This window comes from Ischnura elegans, chromosome 8, assembly GCF_921293095.1.
Source record: "Ischnura elegans chromosome 8, ioIscEleg1.1, whole genome shotgun sequence".
In the NCBI taxonomy this organism is placed as follows: Eukaryota; Metazoa; Arthropoda; class Insecta; order Odonata; family Coenagrionidae; genus Ischnura; species Ischnura elegans.
The window spans coordinates 8,766,365-8,788,974 of record NC_060253.1 but is presented as its reverse complement, the minus strand read 5'-3'; the positions used below and the strand labels follow the sequence as shown (position 1 = coordinate 8,788,974).

Here is a 22,610-nt window from a genome sequence, read left to right as displayed (position 1 = left end):
CTACCATAGAGTATCGTGAGGAATACCAAGATGTACCTGTTTACCAAGTTTCATTGGTCCAACGTACACACTTATCAAGTTATGCCAATTTGCGTATTTGCTATACTAATCGAATCGTACTTTAGACACTGCTGACATCTGTACTGTAAAATCCGCAATCCTATTGATATCCCTTCTATGGTCACTCTCTTATCCCTGCCTTCTCTAATATCCCCGCTTTCAAAATTTAGCCTATGTTCTTATATTGGTGACGTAGATAGACGGGATGCGTGTATTTCTTACGGGGGCCTAATACAAAAAGATATAAATTCAAATCGATGTATCTTCATAAGGAAACATAATTCATCTAAATAATTTATGTGTGCGCATAATTCATGTTTTTCCTTACATATTGTTAAAATTTTTATTTCCGTAACTATGTAAATAAGCCCAAAAAAAGGCTCAATCGAATACAACCTTGTATCGATCATAACTTCGAGTCTAATCAATCGATTCGCCTGATTTAACTTTTGTCGGATGAATGACATTTTCAGTCGTATTTTGTATGACATTCATGTTCAAAACATGATTAATAAAAAAGTTATTAGCGATTAAAGCGTATCCAAGGAGATTCGTATCGATATAACTCGCACATGAATCGATCGAGCGGAATAGTCATCATTGCAAAAGTTGACCATTTTAATAATATTATTACCCTAAAAATTTCATTCATGTAGCTGGAACGGTTGCTAAGATATTCAAGATTGCATGCTCCACAAAAAAATGGCGACAATGATTTTTCGCTTGCAGGACATTTTTCGGAATTTAATTATTAATTAACCAAGAGGGATACGGCGAAAGTAAGCTCAAACGTGAGGGTTCGGAGAACCCTCTAACGGTTTTTCTAGAAGATTCCAAATTTTCATATGGCACATGACTCAACGCCGAAATCCAAGATTGAAAATTCGACCACCTCTACAATGGAAAGTCGAAATCGTTTATTCCTCGGAATTGTTTCGACATATGAAAATTCCGAGATAGCCAAAAAATCAACCAAAAAATCTAGTATCTTGCGTTTCAAGGAATTTGTCCTGTGATGATTGCAAGTTGGTCAAAAAAAATCCTAACGTAGTGCCATAAGAAAAGCATGGGGCACTTTCAAAAAATCATAAAAAATACTAAATATCAATTCATCGCAATGACAACCATACCAAAAAATCTAGTTTATGTCAAGGGAATGTCATGTTCCTCACATATTTAGAAATATATTTTAGAATTGAAAAAGTTTTAGTCCCATAAGGCTCCCATGTTAATTCAAGTCGATATATCTCGAAAAGTTATCGACTTTTTTAAGATTTCAGATTTTTCCTCCCGATGAATTTTTTTTTACTTTTACGTCCAATATTCCATATACCCACACCTATCACAGTTTAGGCTACTAATTTGTATCAATCACCCAATCAGTGAATTAGTTTGCAGCTATTATAGGGACGAGTCGATTGGGCGCTTGAATTCATCAAGCGGGTAATTAGGGGGGGTGGAAACATAGTTGTGTCACATATTTTCGAGTCATGTGCCCATAAGTGGTTTAATATTCAAAAATTTCCCCGCCGTTTTTTGAAAGGGTAAGGAACTAAATTTTTCATTGTTTGAAATATTTGTTATTTTCAATGTGATTTTATTTGACGGATAATTGATTCTTTGATCCATTAAGTTAACCATTGACACATAATCGGAATAAGGTTTTAAAAATTTCGAGAGAGTTTTGATTATGTGGTTATTTTTCAACTGTTAAAGTTTATAAGCATTGTGATAAGCCACTCTTGAAAATACAACGCAGATTCTTTAGATAAATATATAAAGATATTCCATTTGCAAAACGAATGTCCATAATGCAGTTTGTAAAATACTGAATTGTAACGATTCCTCTAATTTCTTTGGTCTTAAAAAAATAGTTATTCTCAAGATATTCCATTTTGCAAAAAAGATTTGGCATATTTGATATCATAATCGTATCGAATTATCAAGTATACTGACACGTGCATTGAAAATACGCAATCCGATTGATTTACCTTCCAATCTTTGATCATCAACACTAAAATTCCTGGTCGACTATGTACGTGCATGCAAAATCCTATGTTATAACGATTCGATATATTTTAAGAAAAAGCATATTCGATATGCATCAATCGTGAGACTACATGCAAAACATATTACCTTTGGGAATTGTGAGGAATACCAAGATGTACCAAGCACCAAATTTAATTCGTCCAACGGATACACTATTCAACTTGTGCCAATGTTATGTATTTGTTATAATAATCGAATCCATTCTTCGATTATACTGGCATTTGTATCGTTGAATCCGCAATGCTATTGATTTAACTTACAGTCTATGGCTATCTTCCACATAATTATATTGGTCAACTATGTCCTTGGATGTAAAATCCTATATGTTATAGCAATACGATATATTTTAAGAAAAAGTAGATTCGATTAATACGGAACGTGAGACTATACACAAAATATGTTTCATTAGGCATTGAGAGGAAAAGCAAGATGTACCCATTTGCCAAATTTCATTGGTCCAACGTATAAACTAATCAAGTTTTGCAAATTTGCGTATTTGATAGAATAATCGAATCGATCTTGCGATTACACTGCCATCTGTACTGCAAAATCCGCATGGCTATTGGTTTAATTTTCAGTCTGTGTGTCTACTATACAATACCTGGCCAACTATGCCCTTGGATGTAAAATCCTATATGTTATAGCGGTTCGATATATTTGAAGAAAAAGCATATTCGATATATATCGCACGTTAGACAACATACAAAGCATATTTCTGTTGGGCAGTGTGAGGAATACCAATATGTACCCATTCACCAAATTTCATTGATCCAACGGTAAATCTATTGAAGTTATGCCCATTTACGTATTTGCTATAATAATCGAATCGATTTTTCGATCATTCTTACATCTGTACGGTAAAGTCCGCAATCCTATAGGTTTAAAATCCAGTCTATGGGTATCTACTATTTAATCCTTAGTCAACTATGTCCTTGGATGTAAAATCCTACATGTTATAGCAATTCGATATATTTTAAGAAAACGTAGATTCGATATATATCGAATGTGAGACTACTTACAAAATAAACTTTCATTGGACATCGTGAGGATTACGAATATGTACCCAATCACCAAATTTCATTGATCCAACGGTAAATCTATTGAAGTTATGTCCATTTACGCATTTGGTATAATAATCGAATCGATTTTTCGATCATACTGACATCTGTACTGTAAAATCCGCAAGGCTATTGGTTTAAAATCCAGTCAATGGGTATCTACTATTTAATCCCTAGTAAACTATGTCCTTGGATGTAAAATCCTACATGTTATAGCAATTCGATACATTTTAAGAAAAAGTAGATTCGATATATATCGAATGTGAGACTACGTACAAAACAAATTTTCATTGGGCATCGTGAGGAATACCAATATGTACCCAATCGCCAACTTTCATTGATCCAACGGTAAATCTATTGAAGTTATGCCCATTTACGTATTTGGTATAATAATCGAATCGATTTTTCGATCATTCTGACATCTGTACTGTAAAATCCGCCAGGCTATTGGTTTAAAATCCAGTCAATGGGTATCTTCTATTTAATCCCTAGTAAACTATGTCCTTGGATGTAAAATCCTACATGTTATAGCAATTCGATACATTTTAAGAAAAAGTAGATTCGATATATATCGAATGTGAGACTACGTACAAAACAAATTTTCATTGGGCGTCGTGAGGAATACCAATATGTACCCAATCACCAAATTTCATTGATCCAACGGTAAATCTATGGAAGTTAGGCCCATTTACGTATTTGCTATAATAATCGAATCGATTTTTCGATCATACTGACATCTGTACTGTAAAATCCGCAATGCTATTGGTTTTAAATCCAGTCTATGGGTATCTACTATTTAATCCCTAGTAAACTATGGCCTTGAATGTTAAATCCTACATGTTATAGCAATACGATATATTTTAAGAAAAAGTAGATTCGATATATATCGAACGTGAGACTGAATACAAAACATACTACCATTTAGTATCGTGAGGAATACCAAGATGTACCTGTTTACCAAGTTTCATTGGTCCAACGTACACACTTATCAAGTTATGGCAATTTGCGTATTTGCTATACTAATCGAATCGTACTTTAGACACTGCTGACATCTGTACTGTAAAATCCGCAATCCTATTGATATCCCTTCTATGGTCACTCCCTTATCCCTGCCTTCTCTAATAACCCCGCTTTCAAAATTTAGCCTATGTTCTTATATTGGTGACGTAGATAGACGGGATGCGTGTATTTCTTACGGGGGCCTAATACAAAAAGATATAAATGCAAATCGATGTATCTTCATTAGGAAACATAATTCATCTAAATAATTTATGTGTGCGCATAATTAATTTTTTTCCTTACATATTGTTAAAATTTTTATTTCCGTAACTATGTAAATAAGCCCAAAAAAAGGCTCAATCGAATACAACCTTGTATCGATCATAACTTCGAGTCTAATCAATCGATTCGCCTGATTTAACTTTTGTCGGATGAATGACATTTTCAGTCGTATTTTGTATGACATTCATGTTCAAAACTTGATTAATAAAAAAGTTATTAGCGATTAAAGCGTATCCAAGGAGATTCGTATCGATATAACTCGCACATGAATCGATCGAGCGGAATGGTCATCATTGCAAAAGTTGACCATTTTAATAATATTATTACTCTGAAAATTTCATTCCTCTAGCTTAAACGGTTGCTAAGATATTCAAGAATGCATGCTCCACAAAAAAATGGCGACAATGATTTTTCGCTTGCAGGACATTTTTCGGAATTTAATTATGAATTAACCAAGAGGGATACGGCGAAAGTAAGCTCAAACGTGAGGGTTCGGAGAACCCTCTAACGGTTTTTCTTAAAGATTCCAAATTTTCATATGGCACATGTCTCAACGCCGAAATCCAAGATTGAAAATTCGACCACCTCTACAATGGAAAGTCGAAATCGTTTATTCCTCGGAATTGTTTCGACATATGAAAATTCCGAAATAACCAAAAAATCAACCAAAAAATCTAGTATCTTGCGTTTCAAGGAATTTGTCCTGCGATGATTGCAAGTTGGTCAAAAAAATTCTTTACGTAGTGCCATAAGAAAAGCATGGGGCACTTTCAAAAAATCATAAAAAATACTAAATATCAATTTATCGCAATGACAACCACTTCAAAAAATCAACCAAAAAATCTAGTTTATGTCTAGGGAATCTCATGTTCCTCACATATTTAGAAATACATTAAAAAAGTGAAAAAGTTTTAGTCCCATAAGCCTCCCATGTTAATTCAAGTCGATATATCTCGAAAACCAATCGACTTTTTTAAGATTTCAGATTTTTCCTCCCGATGAATTTTTTTTTACTTTTACGTCCAATATTCCATGTACCCACACATATCACCAGTTTGGCTACTAATTTGTATCAATCACACAATCAGTGAATCAAATCGCAGCTATTATAGGGACGTTAAAATTAACGTTAACGTTAACGTTAACGTTAATTATTATAGCATCTACCCGCAGTTGAGTCCTCAAAACTTCAGTCATTAAAATATTGCGATAACAGATGAATACTTAATACTATCAATCCCGTATGACTTATAATCTACCTTTATCAAAGATCTCTCTATGAAACTTGTACACAGGTTTCATTGTTTATTTAATAAAGATCAATTTTTATGAACAATTTCCACATTTTGCTGTCGATACCAACCCAAGAGTTCTCGCTATGCTGTTAATGTCACCCTGGATTTTGGTTATACGTTAATGGATGTAAAGGAAAGTCTTTTGTGCTCGCCTCATTTCGGTAAATTATCATACAAGTAGGGATGGAGGGATTCAGGATTTTTTCTCGGATCCGGATTCGGATCGCATCCTTGATTTTCGGAGCCGGATCTTTCGGATCGGATATTTTCGGATCTAAATGCATTTTCAAATTCCTGACGCTGAGATTCCCCCGATGGTTGTTCAATCTCTTGAGATGAGTCACACTAACAATAATTGCCAGTCGTATTTTGCCTTTTTTATTTTCCACGGCTGAAATTCTCCTACGTAACCTCAGCGAGAGCTTTCAAACAAAACGGTTCGTAAGTAGGACAAGAATCGCATGCGACGGCGCATTCGAAGATAGAATCGGAACTCTTTCCACCCTTATGGGGCTGAAGCTATTATTTAAAATTTCGGATCCAGATCCGATGTATCCCATGAAGGGCAATGTCCGCGGATATTTGGATACGAGGTATCCGATCCGACCATCCCTACATACAAGTGTTAAAAATATCGTACAAAAGTTTCGTATTGAGGGACATATTACTCACAATGTGCAAAATTGTCTAAAAATATTGAACAAGAAACTCGAAATAAAAACATTATTACGTCAGTATCATTAAATAAGAGTAGCGCCTTAGATTAAACGTCTAAATAATTGCTATGAATGTTGTGATAAAGGATTGAAACAGTAATGCCACGGTGATTGAGGTGTTATTCATACCTCATACGTACGTAATTTGATTGCTGAAATAATAAAATGAAATTCAAAAATGCATTCCACTTTGAGAGGGGAATATCTCATCGCCTGAACAGCTGACTAATGTTCTCTCTTCTGTGTTGCCACCTTCCAGGCTCAACATGGACCATACCTATGACACAGCCATCCGACAGTCATCCAGACCTGGTAGAAGTCAGCTCCCGAAGCACATAGTGAGTATACTTCAATTGGTTTGGGTGTGGTTATTTGGGTAATGCAACGAACCTTTCAGATGATACATCGCTTTTAGTATTATTTATGGTGTGGATGAAGAGGGGTTATTTCGCTGTGGACATATGCATTCTCATGTTTCCGCAATTGGTAAAGAATTGGTCACTCGTAAGGAACTCATTCGTCTCTCAAAGGATTTTGAGTATTTTCGTCACAAAAATGTCAAATTTCACTTAATTTATGGAAAAAAGAACCCAGGGACGAAGAATATTCTTTGGTTTTGAGGTTTCTATGAACTCGATGGAAGTAAAACGGTAATTTACACTTTTTTAATTCTAAATTTAGCAAATATATTTTCATAGGGAATGTTAAGATTAAATCCGACATAAGTTTGTCCCACCTCTAGTTGTTGGATTAACTATATGTTTTGATATCTTAATTTAACTAGGACGTCCCTCCCAAATTCGACCTGGGTTTTGTCCATTGGGTCACGGATTTCGACCGAATTCGGCAAATCGACTTCGCTTGATCAGAAAACGAAGCTCCAAAGTCTTCTCACAATGCATTCTATGGATAATAATACAAGGGAGGAGTGAGACTGCAACAGGACGGAGCTCATCCCCACAAATCTAAGTTAGTCCTCAATGGGAATTATGGCAATCGGCAAATGTCCATGGGGATAGAAGTTGAGTGGCCGCCGAGTAACCCCAGCCTCACACCATATGATTTATTTCTATGGGGATCCCTGAAGCACTTATTATTATAATTTAAGTATTATAGCAATTAAGGTAGGTTAACATGGAGCTTCACGACGCATTCCGGCAGTCTGCCCTCCCCTCATGGACTTCCCTTTTCAATTCCAAATAAGGCCTACTCCCTTTCACTCTATCTAAAAATGCTTTTAAGAATGTTTACCCAGCATTCTACCCTCTATTACACAGTTTTCAACATCCTCTCCCCGCTAAGTACTCGCCCCATCTATGCATTCTGTCTCCTCCGTATCTCATCTAAAAGCTGCCTCTCCTCACCCAATAGGTCCAGCACTTCGTCGTTCCTTTTCCTTTCCGTCCACTTCACCCTCTCCATTCTTCTCCACACCCACATCTTAAACGCCTCCAGTCTTTTCTCGTCCTCCTTCCTAAACGCCCACGTTTCCGCTACTCTCCAGATCAAACTCTTCACTAACCTTTTCTTTAAACTCTTACATAACGCTCCCCTCATTAGCTCCTTCCTGTTCATGAACGCCTCCTTTGCTAACGCATTTCTCTTCCTGATGTCCTTACCGCTGTATCCGTTTTCCGTGCTGCCAAAATAATTGAATTGCTCTACCTCCTAAAGGTTTTCCCCACCCACTATTACCTCGAGTCTCAAATTCCTCGCTCATGATGCTTTACAAACCGCAGAACCAGTGTTTTCTTGTGATTAATCTTCATGCCATAGGACATTTTTTTCTCGATCTTTTGTGGAGAGCATTCCATTTTGTCTGCCTCGGGTGGGATGGCTCGTTCAATGATGTTTAATATAGGAGAAAAAATAATATTTACTTAACTTTGATGTTTTCCTCCTATGAAATTCATTTGCAATTCATACTCGGATCCTAAATATAGTTTGAGTGCAAAAACAAATATATATTTGAAATATTTGAAAGCCAAAACGTTGTTTTCATTTGACTTCGCAATAAAGTTTTTCTCCTTCGTGATCGCCAAGTCAATAATATCGATAGGTGGACCTGCCTGGAGTGATTGTGGGCCCTCCTTACTGGGTGATTCGGGCCCACCCCACCAGAAAATAATAGGAGATATTATGCCCGGAAATGGATTATGACGTTATTCTGGGTCTTAAAAACGTTACAATTTAAAAAATAGCGTTTTCATATGAAAAAATACCATGAAAAGTGATAACTTCACAACGTATATGGTTTAATTATGCATTATGATTGTTTTATCTATTTAGTGAATTTGTACCTTGAAACTTCACCGAAATCTTAAATAACCTATTCGAATAATTCTTTCAAAAAAGAATCAGGTTCTCTTTTATCTTCTAGCACCTTCAATTTTTTTATGTAATCTTTTCATTATGCCGTAAATAACGCAATTAGCGGAAACGTAGAATTTTATAATTGCCAATAAACTTGGATTCAAGTAATTTGAGTCTTTTTTTATTAGATATAAAGTTGTTAAACATAACGAAAGTATACTTGGGGCTAGATAATGGTTTTTGGTTGTTACCAATTAATTATTTTCTACGTATCATATAGATATAATCATAAGTACGTAGCTTTTATCCATACTCGTTGGTGATTATTATAAAGTGTAGATATAAACTTGAGCAAAATTGAGGAACCTGCTAATATTATAGGGAAATTTAGGCTTGAATTAACTAAAATATCTTAAATTATTTTTTACGGATCATATTTAACAATTTGTTTGGTCCAAATAAATCAGTCAACCCATGAAAACTGTCTGGCATACAATAAAAGACCAAGTAAATTATTTGGATTGTTTGTTAATTCTGATATTAGAGAAGCTGTAGTTTAAAAAAAATGTATCAGTAACTTTCAAATATTAAGGAACCCAATCAATAAATGAAATACTTTTTGTGTTGTCCTAAGTGATTTTGCATTCAGGAACTCTTAAGAAATACTCACAATATATATAATTATAGTTATATTGTTACCACCTACTTCCACACAATTAAGGTAATAAATAGAAAAAAGCAATTAGAATAAACTATAAATTATTTAAATTCTTCTAATATTGCTGATACGATCTTCGGACTGAAGTTAATAATTTATGGTTAATTTTACTTGAAAAATTAATTTTACTGTAGTAAATAAACTATTAAAAACGATACAATTGAGCTTGAGTTGAGGTTGTGGACATGAACCACGCCATTTCCACATGTTATTTTACTGCTTTCTGTACATGTTTTAGCTGCTTCATCACCTCGCAACAAACTTATGTAGACATTTCAGTCATGCTGGCTAATCTCCAATACGGTGGTTTCCTATTATTTTTTATTGACTAAATCGAAAGATTATTACTCCTGGAGTACGTATTTCACGCTTTTAGATCTTGGAATGACGATATCTATTTTTTGCTTAAATGAAAAGTGAAAAGTTTTAAGCGCGAGAAAACGCGACGGCTAAGTATGAATGCTGGGAAAAGCCCGTGTGACGTCATTCTGGTTCCCGCTGCCGCTAAGTGCGGTGACCTTGGGGCGAGGCTTTGAGTGCTGATACGACGCAGGATGGTAGCAGGTAGCAGAGTACCCTGCTAGCAGGTAGCGCTTGGCTTAAATAAGGATTATTAATACCCTATAAAACGAAGGAAAATTTCCGAACTTCGGCAGTTTTTATAGGTGATTATTTCCCTGAGTTCTGTGCCTCATGCATGCATTGGTAACCTAAAAAATTGTAAAACTCCTATCTACTCGTATAGAAAGTAGGTGACGTCACGTGGAGTGGCATCGCATGGGCGCCAATCTGGCCTCTTTCAAATAACGTTAAAATTGACCATTCCCATTCTTCTATACTGGGATTTCTAAAACCAAATAATTTGTATATTATGAATACACTAATGGTGGATAACAAATCGCATTCCATGCCTTTCGTTTTCTTTGATTAAGAAAACTACCCTATTGGACGCACTTTGGGGTTTAGACACGCTGTCTTCACCTTTTGGATTTTTGTTATATTTTCATTTTTTGTTATTTTACAACAAGAAGAAGTCCTTTATATTCAATTTGGAAGCCAAGCCTGATGATGACTGGCAATTTTTTAGCCTTTTTTTTAACATTATTCGAAAACATTACCCAGCGCTTCTTTCCCTTTAAAATATTTCATGTAACTTTTTTTCGTGGACAATCGCACTTTGATTTCATATTGGGTTTTTTTAACAATCTAAAAATGAAAGGACGAATATTCCAACGTACCTGAATCTGTATTTAAACTCCCATAGTGCATTGATTACGGTTGCGTATTTTTACTGGAACCACTGTTCTTGTTCAGCCAAGCATTCAAGTTTTTTGAGATATTATTAACATCTAAGCGATTATTATTCTCCTTATTTCTTTTCTGCGCATCGCTCATGTACACACGTTTCATATTAACACTATGAATGACATAAAATTCTCTTACTAACCAAACCAGAAATTATTGAACTGTGTAAGATTTTTGGATTTATGTGGGGAAGAATACAGAATAGTTTCGCCGTGAGCGTATCTGCCCCATCCAACACCGCCTCCATCCTTACTTCCTATCTGTGGAACTGATCGTGAGTTTCACGGTGCATGATAGATAGCCCTCACCCAAAGACGCAGACAAATGAGATGCGTCATGGTTAGAGTTACGTGAAAATCGCAAATGCGATATAGATGCGATGTGCGCAAATAAATGCGACATAGATGCGTTGACTGGACTTTATTGATATTTTTACGCAAATTTGCCATTTCGACGGCAAAATTCGTACAAATTGTGCCGAGCGCAGTTTAAATGCTCCGCCGACACTCACCGTTTAAAGCATGTGTGCGACTGGCCAGCTTCTAGTTGGCTGGGACTCTACGTCGCCGCGAACTACAAGTGGGCGCGGGCAAGCTAAACCTCTGCCACTACATGTCTTATTCCTTAATATATTATTGTTCTACAACATAATTATTTGAAATGTTCTGTATTTTGTCTTAAAACTGTGTTTCACTACATTTTATCGTCATCTACCTCATTATGAAAATAAAAAAAGGATGCTACAAAATGCGATAAACTGTTATTGGAAGTGTGATAAAATAAAAACAAAAGCGCGATTTTCACGTAGCTCTTGTAATGGTACCCATTCATTGTAATCTGATATTTTTTTTCTCGGTAACCTAATTGGCTCAACTACCCCGAAACACAGCTGCGGGGATATCGCGTTTCGCTAAAGAAATGGAGTCTTTAGGGAAGAGTGGAGGAGAGAAAAATGCTTAAGCGTGGGACAGGCGAGGGAGAGAAGGGACGCGATCAGAGCACGCCGGCCGCTTCACGATATTCGCTGGCGTTGTGAGGGCACCGTAAGCTCGGGGCGCTTGGCGATCGCCGACTAGCCCCCCCTGGCCAGACCGCCCCTGTGCGGACTGCACCATTCCTCTAGTTTCCCTGATATTTCAAAACATACCTCTATGACCTTTGATCCTCCAATATGAACTTCGGAGTTGCTGTAATGAATACTACGGGTCTGTGAACTACACCCTTTAAAACCTATGGTTCGACACGGTGGTTATCATGACAGATATTGTTGTCATGATACCTCTATGACCTTTGACCTCCGTAATGGCCTTGGAGGTCAACTAGTGGATAAGGCGAGTATTTGGGTTATACCACTTACTTGGGCACCCGATAAAACCTATGAATTGACGCAGGGGTGGAACTAGGATTTCTTTCTGGGGGGGGGGGGCACCAGCAAGGCCGTATCGAGGATTTTGTTCTGGGGGGGCACAAGGATACCTCGTAATACAAAACGAACGCAATGATAATGGGACCGTATTAAAAGTCTTGCATATTTCTTAAGGGTCTTGGGGGGCACGTGCCCCCCCTCCCCTAGACTCGGCTATGAATTGACGTATTTGTTGTTGTGGCATTCTTTCTGTCACCCATATGACCTAGACTGTGACCTAACTGGGTCAACGGTGGAATTTTCAAAATTAAGTGTTTTTTTTTGTTTTTATTAAGTCCGAAAACCTAATAATTGACATAATTTTCATTGAAATTCTGCTTTTTTTCTATCTTGATGTACTATTTTTTTCAATCGAAACCCCGTAAGGCTAATTTTAGATTTTGGTTTGGACCCAATTGTGAGGTCAAAAGGTCAAAATTGTAAAATTTTGGTTACTTTCAACAAAAAAAACCCTTTCCGATGAGTATTCCAATTATCATGAATACAGGTTGAGGGAAAGAGGCAAAAAAATTGAGGTAAATAAAGACAAACGATCAAAGGGCAAGTCTGTACAACAATATGGAGAAACGATGTTGCCTAAATTTCCGTATGCGATGTTTATATAGTTTTTATTAGAGCGTTGCACTGCGTCGCGACGTGGCTTAGCACAACGGGGACGTGTGGCGACAACCCATGTGTGTACAATGTTTTCGACTTGTCTACTTGATGCGCCCGAGAATTGAAAGCGTGCGAATTCCATCGACATTGTAACTCCCCTGGCTAACTCTCGATCTCTCGCTGTGATCGAAATCGTTCTTCAGTCATGGGTAGTCATAGGCGAGGTTCGAGTCGGAAGTGTAAGGTGATGGTTCAAGCTCTAGTGTCACACTCTGCGAGATATTGCCGCAACAACTTCATCGCTTGCATTGGGAAATGTTTCAGGTAATCTATAATTTTTATCTATCAGCTACAGGCATTACATTTCCTTAATTTTCGAAATTGGGTGCTGTGCTTGTTTCCCTTCGGAATATCTAAGAGTTATTGCCATAAATTCTAACTGCTGAAGGGATAGATACATAGATATATAAATGTGGCAGAGTCTGAAGAAGCTGAAGTTCGTTAAACGTGGTGTGGGATGGTTTTCGAGGAAAAACTGAGAGTGGTGCTATTTAGCACTCGTACTGCCGCACCTTCAATGGGCCGAAAGCTTATTTTTGGATCCGGTACAGAAAGACTTTATTCGTGAATAAAATGCAAAGGAAATTTGCGCTATTCGTGAAAAACTATGAAGGGCATTTAAAAGTCTTTACACGATCCAGGATTGGAGCCGCTACGGACTAGAAGGCTACGCCCTAGGCTTCGTTGATTTTATAATAGGCTGGGATTTTGAACCGATTTCCCAAAAGTGTACCGAAAAATAGGGTAGTTTCCTTCATCAAGGAAAACGAAAGGCATTGATAGCGATTCGTTACCCACCATTAGTGTATTCATAATATACAAATTATTTTGTTTTAGAAATACCGGTTTTGACGAATGGCAAGGGTCAAATTTTAACCTCATTTGAAAAAGGCCAGATTGACGCCCATGCGATGCCACTCCACGTGACGTCACAGGGACCTAGTTTCTATACGAGTAGATAGGAATTTAACATCATCTGAGATTACCAATGCATGCATGAGGCACAGAGCTCGGGGAAACATGTCTTAATAATCACCTATTAAAACTGCCTAAGGTCGGAAGGTTTTCTTCGTTTGATAAGGTATCTATTAATAATCCTTATTTAAGCCGAGCGCTACCAGCTAGCAGGGTACTCTGCTACCTGCAAGCATCCTGCGTCGTATCAGCGCACAATGCCTCGCCCCAAGGTCACCTCACTTGCGGCAGCGGGAACCAGAACGACGTCACACGGAGTTTTCCCAGCATTCATACTTAGCCGTCGCGTTTTCTCGCGCTTGAAAATTTTCACTTTTCATTTAATCGCGAAAAATAAATATCGTCATTTAAAAATCTAAAAGCGTGAAAAACGTACTCCAGGAGTAATAATATTTCGATTCAGGCAATAAAAAAATAGTAGGAAACCACCCTATTCTTTCCGTCAAGCTCACTTTCGAATAGGTTGGGCCGCTCCGGCGATGAATGGCAAACACCTCGAGCTCACCCAGCCCAAGAGTCAGTTGCGCATCGTGAATCTTCTTTGTCATCTGATGAACACTTTCTTTCACGAAAGCCACATTGTTTATTCCACAAATAACAAAATTTATATACATTTCTATTGATTTATAATTTCCCACGAATTGGGTCTCCTGAATGAGTCTTCTATTAAGATAGGATTTTATCAAGTAAATTCCCTAACGATGGCAAATAACATCTGTCGTTGTTCCATTTTTCTTCAATTCATTCTATGTTTCTAAACATATCGGTTTCAATTTGCCATCGACAGTGCCTCCATTTGATGATGAAACTGATGCTTTCATCTCTAACTCCATATTCAGAAGCTAGATTAACCTCAATTGACGACAAGATGCATACCTGCCTAGCGAATTATAGACAGACGGGAATTAGGGAAGAATCGATAGATGAAGATCGATCTTTAATATTCATTCACGTTGGTAAACGCAACATTCCAAATCAACTAACTTTTCTTTTCGTTTCGGTCTGAGTTCTGACCTATCTGAAACGAGGTTTAGCGGTTAGTAAACGTAAAGGGTGACAATCTATTTGCCACTCATTCCTCAATGTCGTAATATATTTTTTTCAATGTCCCTTTTCAGTTTAAAAAGAGCCACCACTGCAAGTCACAAGTCCAATTTGCAGAGACGCTTGGTTGCCGTGATTATATTATTGGCTATATTAGCTGCTGCACTGGTAATTGCTGTGGGAATTCTTTCCTATAACTGTGATTAACATTAAAATAATTTCTGCTTCATGTTCCAATTGCATTGATCAACATGCTTAACCAAGGTAGGAATGGTATTTGGAGCTGGCAACCGACAGCTAAAGCCATTTTCGCCTTGTGTCACACAATAGGGGTTGCTGACCGGACATTAGACAGCTACTGGATCTGGGTACAGGCATGACAGTAGCTCGACGCCGTTCACACAGGTGCGAGCTACAGTCATATGTGATCAGCATAGTTCCACCACCCCAAATACACCGAGATACAGTTGATCACAAAAGAAAAATCGCGGGTGGACGTTTGTCGATACATTTTCTCGTTGACGAGAGAACTGACATGTTCTGCAAAATGTATTTGAGAATATTTATGCGTAGTTTCAACTCCCTAACTCTTAAAATGTTTTATATTTTTATGTTATCTTCTTTCGATTTTAGCCCACTGTGCTTCGGAGTGTTTTCTTTCGGGCTCCTTCACTTTCACCACGGTCGGCAGTTGCGATGAAATTCTAAGACGGTTCGAGTACGATGTAACCATACTTATTTCATTTTTTAAAATAGACATTTGCAACATCGACATATTCTAAGCAGATGAATATAGAACAAGTTAATACTGAATTTTTAACGACTACAATCATTAGAATAATGATTCTATCAATAAAAATTTTTAAAGTTATGGTTTTTTTTTCACACAATTTATTTAAGACGACCGGTTTCGTCGCAGAGGCGACATCTTCAGGCACAGAAATCGGTATTTTTGTTGTTATTTGGTTGCTATTGCTATAAAAATAACGATTTCTGTACCCGAAGATGTCGCCTCTGCGACGAAACCGTTTGTCTTAAATAAACTGTGTGAAAAAGTAGCATGCCGTTTTAATTGCTTACGATGGATTTTCACAAAATTAAGTCTGAAACAACCGAGTTTATTGATTACACCAATGTTAACACATATTTCAAATCAAAATGGATGACTCCCATCACGGGCGCAGCCAGCAATTGAGGCGTGGGTTTTTTTTAAATTGATACTGGGGGCATAAAATACCCGCCAGGGTAAGCGGAAGGTGTGGTGGCTCTCCCCCAGAATTGTTTAAAGATATAATGTTCAAATAGTGAGTTTTAAGGCTTTCTGAGGGCCATTTTATTACTCCTTACACTATTCTATAAGTAATATTAATTCAATCAAGTAAAAGGTAATTAACTTAAAAATTTATCAAAGATCTGGGAGGAGGGTTATATCTTTCAAACACCCACCCTCCTCGCTTCGCCACTGGCACCCATGTCTTCAAACTTTTTATTCGGGCTCTCACGTGATTATGCTGTGAGATGATTTTTTTCGCGGTGGTATACTTAAAACTATAGAATTTTTTCAATTAATTAACATGTATCAGCATACTCGCTGTCTATACAACTTCCTGCATACGTTTAAGGATTGATCCCAACTAATTTCTCGCACAAATGTGACCGAAATTCAATCCACAAGCCGCGGACATGCGCCTCATTCACCCCTACTGTTGTGGCGCCCATTGGTGGCAATTCCGTTTTCACAATTCCCCACGGGGTTACAGTCAGGTTGATGAGCCAGTAAGTGTTCTTCTTACGTTGCTAGCGGTAAAATCAGAAGGCGAGGCCATGATATTTCCAAATAGAAATATTTAGGTTTGATTAATCAAAAGTTATTGAAATGTAGAAGAAATGGATGATATCCATTCGACCATAATTTCTTAATTATTAATAGTGGTCGCTTTATTTCGCGTGAAAGAGTTCATATACCACTTTATTTCCACCTGGGCCTCAGGGCTAGTTCTCTATGTACGCGAGACTGGATTTAGTCTGGAACAGATGATTTATTTGGACTGAGCGATTTCAATATATTTTCTATTCCGTGCGCACTAATGTCAATAGGCGGCATATTTCGTGTGAAGATATTGTCAACCATTGTCAACTGTTTCGGTTGAGTTCTCAGAAGGCTCGGTGAACACGCTCTTTAAGTAGTAATTTAATAAAATGGTTTTATCGGAACTGTTTGTCAACACATCTCCATTATCGTTTCTCAGCGAACATACGGTAGATCTTCTACCTTGAACTTCCCGAACATAAGACCAAAATGCCTTTGGATTATCCCGTTGCTGGTCTTCAATTGTTTCGTGAATGCATTCCTGAACGCTTCCTTCGTGGCGGCTTTAGACAACTTATATTTTTTAATTATTGACTCGCGTTCAATAGCGGATGAATCCGTGCTGACTTTTTTCATTTTAGCATGGCACGCTCTCTGTCGCCTCAATGATTTTCTCACTTCCGCGTCATACCATCTCCATTGGCTAGCTTCTTTTATGTTTTACTAGGGATGTAGCTATTTATTCCCGAAGTTACGAACCAAAGAAAATCTTTCCAAACACCCTCTACATTAAACTTTATTATTGATTCCTAAAACGCGGGGAAAGCACATTTCAGATGACTCTTGACCCTTTCAAAATCAGCCCATTTAAAAATGAAAACTTTACCTTCTTTTTTTTAAATTTTCAGTGGTATTTAGAGAAAACTTTGCAGTTACAACTCTATGGTCACTTATTCCTTCGACGGTGTTCACGTTCGTTACCTGATGAGGTATATTTGTCGTTAATAAATCAAGAATACTTTCTCTTCTGTTTATGCACGGATGCTATTTGAATGAATTTAGTATAAAACTTTTGATAACGCTTCGCAAATCACTTTATCACTTCCACCAGGAATGAAGCTATAGTATGCCAATCTATAGAAGGTACGTTGAAATTTCTACCTACAATGAAGTTTCTTTCAGGATACTTGGATGCTATGCAGTTTTTTTGGGTTTCAAAATCCAACATTCATGTTATATCTGAGTTGGGATACGTGTAATACGAGCAAACTAATATTGTTTTGGATTTTGGGCATGTAATTGTAAACCACACAAATTCAACGCTGGTCTCAAGTCTCGGTTACCGCTTGGCTTACGATTGATTTCTTTACAGCTATAAATACTCCGCTTCCAGCTCAATTAATTCTTTCTTTCCGATAAACGGTGAAAGATTATGGGAAGATCTCATTGTCTGAATCATCACCAGTTAGCCAACTTTCAGTTCCAATAATTACGTTAGGTACACTTCGTACCATGAATTTAATGCTGAAAATCGTGAATCTCATTTCTTAAATTACGGCAATTAACCACAGCCGCGATTATTTCTTCGGAACCAGTATTTTTGCGATTCGGGACTATTTGTGATTCGCTCTTGTCGATTAAGCTATTTTTAGGCTCTATACCAGTGATGATTGGAACTGCAAATTTAAATGTCTCAACATTAAATTTACTTGGATCTTGACCGCCTTTGAAATTATGATATCACGAAAAATGCTGATTCTGAAACGCTGTTTTTTCTTTCTATTACTCTATTCACTAACGCTAAAACACAATCACTAACTCGATTAACGCAGCTACAACAGGGCCTCTTTACATGCCAATCACTCATTCGATGAAACAATTTACGCAAAATAAGTCAACTGGTTACCAAAACAAGTTATTCTGCAACACTGCAACACCAATGTTATCCGGCCGCCGGGCGGCGCGGCGATTCGTCGTTCTGCGCATGCTCGGGCGGCGTCCAAAGACTTCCACAAAGCACGAGCTTAGATGCGTCATAGCATCAGCAGCCCCCACCACTAACAATCTTCATGTAACTGCATGGATATGGATTGGGACTTTCTGGTCAGCGCTCCACGGCTGCAAATACGAAATTCTCGCGCTATTTTTGCGTGTTTTACCTACATTTTCGATGTATTCGATTGAAAAAAATATACTGTGGTTGATTCCACGAAATTGTTCAGTTATGGCAATTTCAATGGAAAAAAATGACGGAAATAGGGCCTGTGATCACTCCTGCCATCTCTGAAAATGATTACGTGAGAGAGTCTTAATTTGAGCCGTCATGTTCACCATCCCTGAACCAGTACGTGGATATTGGTCTCTGGGTCGTTGATAAAAAATTAACGCGTACTGGATGCTATGCAAATCATGAAATTCGTTGGAATGTATAATCTGTGGAGATCAATGGGAGGATAAGGGTAAAAAATTAAAATGCAATGCAATTATATAGCCAACCACGTCATCAAATTTTAATGCATCCCGAGGTAGATCAAAAGAAACAAAATTTGGTTTTGGCATGCCAGAGTGATATTGTGACGATGCCTTTGGTGACATTCATCGTGACATGTAGAACAATTTGGCCATGCAGGGAAAAATAACATTGACGCCCGAATAGAAAAATCTCCAAAACGAAAGCGTTCGATTAATATTATTTAACCTAGTACAGTTCATCGTGAATGATCTACTGCTCTAACACAATTTTTCATGTCATTGTATGAACAGATGCGTGACAACTAACAATTTCAATTTTGCAAGGACCAAAGTAATATAATTTGGAACTTGAATACCTATTGTGATATTAGAACAGTGAATCAGCCCTTCGATGCATGCCCTTATCAAGGAGTTCCTGTTCTTCTCAGGCATTTTCAATTCGTACTCTTGGAGATGGGAAGACATATCTGATGGACCTCTCCGCTGTCTTCCTCGCAACTGAGTTTCACCAGCATTCCTCCCAGTTATCCTGTTCTGCATTGGTACTGGTCTCATTCCACCATGGATGAACGACAATGCTGTGGGAATGATGTCTTCTTTCTCCATCTTCACATGCATTACCGTAATCCATGCTTTTCGTCTGTGAAAAAAAGAAAACATACTGTTAAAGATAATGTTTAGCTGATCTGTAATGTACAATGAGAAACAAATTTTGAATGGTGTCGTTCACATCGAAAGTCGCCACTCATTGAAAGAATTTTTTATATAAATTTTGGATACCTAAGCTTCAACGAAAAAATCATTCTTCCCGCGTATTTTTTTCTCCTTTAAGTTCAATGTAAGAAAGCACGAAATTTGTCACCCAGTTTCCACGAGTTGGTGACTTCATTGTATTTTCTTGTTAATTAATTCGTTTTCAGGAGAGACATATATTAAGGGAAGTTATCGCTAGTAGTGACGGATACAGCATAGGTACGATCCTGGGGGTTACTTCCCAGCACAAGGAGAGGGGGTGGTCGGAGATGTAACGAAAATTATGAGGATTTGGAAGCTTGTTTTAACACATTAACGTTGCCCAATTTAAAATTTATCAAGGAATTAACTTTTTTATAATAAATTTGTGCTTTTTTAGTGATTTGCGTTTTACTGGCTATTCTCTCCTGTATGTACTCGCAACTTAAAAAAATTTCAGTTATTTAAGTTCATATTGTATACTACCTCTCTGGAACTGCCACTGATTGCATGCGAGAATGCAAACCACTAGAGAGAAATGCACAGGGTCAAGGAGTAGTTTAGAAGCGATGTCGAGCTTTGATTGCGGTGTTAACATCATCAACTTTTGTGCGAGAAGGTGATAACCATCAAATTTTCGTCGCGAAGAACTCGAGAAGTGGGTGACGCAATTAAAAACGGAAAAATTTAGATCCCTCCATATTTAAAAAGTTATCAAAATAAATGTAAAAATAATGGTAAACGAGCTCTTTGTGAAAATTTCAAATTTTCGTTATTTTTGTAACTTTTATCGTCTTGAAAAAATATATCGTAAGAATCAGTAAAGATAAACCATATTACCATTTCTTAGGATTCAAATATGATTTGCAATGGCCTTGGACTCATTGGAATTAGAGATAAAGTTAAGACTAATAATTTGTTGTGCGATTCAGTCGTTAAAGGGAGCGTGTGAATTGTTTGAAGTATTTCGCCATCACGGATTTTAGCAGTTCATCCCTTTTTTCAATTTTTGTGCACTTTGCTACGAATTATTCTCATACCTGCATCTTACTTCATCTATTATATTGATTGAAATATCAACATTACTCCTCCTTCGTGGTTACTCACTTAAATGCTAATTCCAATCGAAAGAAACAACATGAAAACACTATCGTCATAAACACCCTATCAGATCTACCGCGGAATCTAGGTTTTCGTCTTTTCACAGCTGGTCTCACGCACAGAAATCGATGATCGCCATTGTTCATACTTCGTATGTTCCTCAGAGAAAGGAAATCCTCTACCCTCGGCAAAAGTATTCTAATTCAATTTGAATTGTGTACTTACATTTTCGGATGAATGTCTTTGGTAAATAGCGGATCGCAGATAGGTCGGTGCTGCTGGATCAGCTGCAAACCTGTCACCAGGCATCGCACCTTCCCGTTCTTCCCATTCTTCTGTGGGCTCACGTTGGCATAAATACCCAAAGTCATATTCATCTTGGAAGCGAGCATTTTTCGCGTCCATTCCATTGGTACAAAATTCCATCTGCTCAGCTGGCTCATAAGGATGCCGGAATGCACTAGGTTGTTTTGAGGGAAAGTGTTTTTCGTTTTTAACATCACCATCGATATGATTCTCGCGGTCCATTCCATTGCGCGGTCCATTCATAGCGTCACCTTCGGTGTCAAGGTGAGGGCTATCGCAGTCCATTGCACTATCTATTTCCTTTGTCTCGTCTTCAGCCAACGTAAATGAATTATTGTGGGCATCAGCACGTTCTACTGGGATATACATTGGTTTTGATAAATCACCTTCACCACGGCCGAAAGTGTCATTGCATCCCATTTGTGTGTTAATGCACAATTTTTTCTTCTTAGGCAGCATTTCGGAATTATCAAAATCATGAACTTGGTTTGGTAAGAAGTGGTGTGCATCAATAACGATATCGTTCCCATGAAAAGAAAGAGAATCACCATCAATTTCATTTTTCCTTTTGATTCCTTTTCTCTCCGATGGAAGAACTAGATAATTGCCGAAATAAAAGCGTTCATTTACGAAGTTGACAGGAAATACATCATCTCCTTCTCCATGGAAGCGTTTGGCGTTGAGGTTCCCATTTTTGTAGCCGTTTTCTTCATCCCAGCTGTCTGCCTTCCGTTTAGCTGGCACGAAAGAATGATATGAAGTGCCAGGATTTTTTGGTGGGGAAAGCTGAGAACTTACCACCTCAATACGAGTATCAGTGTAATTTGTTTCCTCACGTCTGCCTTTTGCCTTTATCAAATCACCTTTTGCTTTGTATTTTGCAGTTTCGCGACCAAATCCCTCGTTTCTGTGCTCCAGGTGGGCAATATATTCATAATCCAGCCTCTCTTCCAGGCTGTTGCCTAGCACACTTCCAGAGAAATTCGTTTCAACTCTCTTTAATAACCGTTCCATGATGTACGTAGCGGAAAATATAGATGGCGAGATCTCCTCTTTGGTTCAACTCCAAATCCACGGAGTGGAAACGATTCTTAGATTCTATTTCAGGAAATAAATGCAATCTGTTATTTGCAGGAGTTATTTTTTAACTCTGCTGGTCGAAGTCGAAACTCCGCCGGCTGTAGGTCACTGCAAACCCCTGCGAGATGTCTATTTTCTTCCTCTGCTACTCAAGTGATTGATGTATTATTCACTGTAACTGTTTTATACTGTAACCAGTGCGTTTAAACTTC

General features: G+C 37.6%; 2 protein-coding genes across 2 annotated transcripts in view; one reads left to right on the top strand and one right to left on the bottom strand.

Annotated features, from left to right (window-relative positions):
• Positions 1–15,104, top strand: part of LOC124163744 — a 167,944-nt gene extending 152,840 nt beyond the window's left edge. Inside the window, exons 14-15 of the mRNA XM_046540819.1 lie at positions 6,719–6,797; positions 14,972–15,104. Of these exons, the coding sequence (XP_046396775.1) occupies positions 6,719–6,797; positions 14,972–15,104 (212 nt within the window). The remainder of the gene's footprint in view (positions 1–6,718; positions 6,798–14,971) is intronic.
• Positions 15,105–18,355: 3,251 nt separating this feature from the next.
• LOC124163743 lies at positions 18,356–21,395 on the bottom strand. The gene is made up of 3 exons (XM_046540818.1): positions 21,238–21,395; positions 19,625–19,819; positions 18,356–18,383 (listed from the first exon to the last, which is right to left on the bottom strand). The coding sequence occupies exons 1-3, from the start codon at positions 21,387–21,389 to the stop codon at positions 18,356–18,358; spliced, it is 375 nt and encodes a 124-aa protein (XP_046396774.1). The 5' UTR covers positions 21,390–21,395.
• Positions 21,396–22,610: the final 1,215 nt, after the last annotated feature.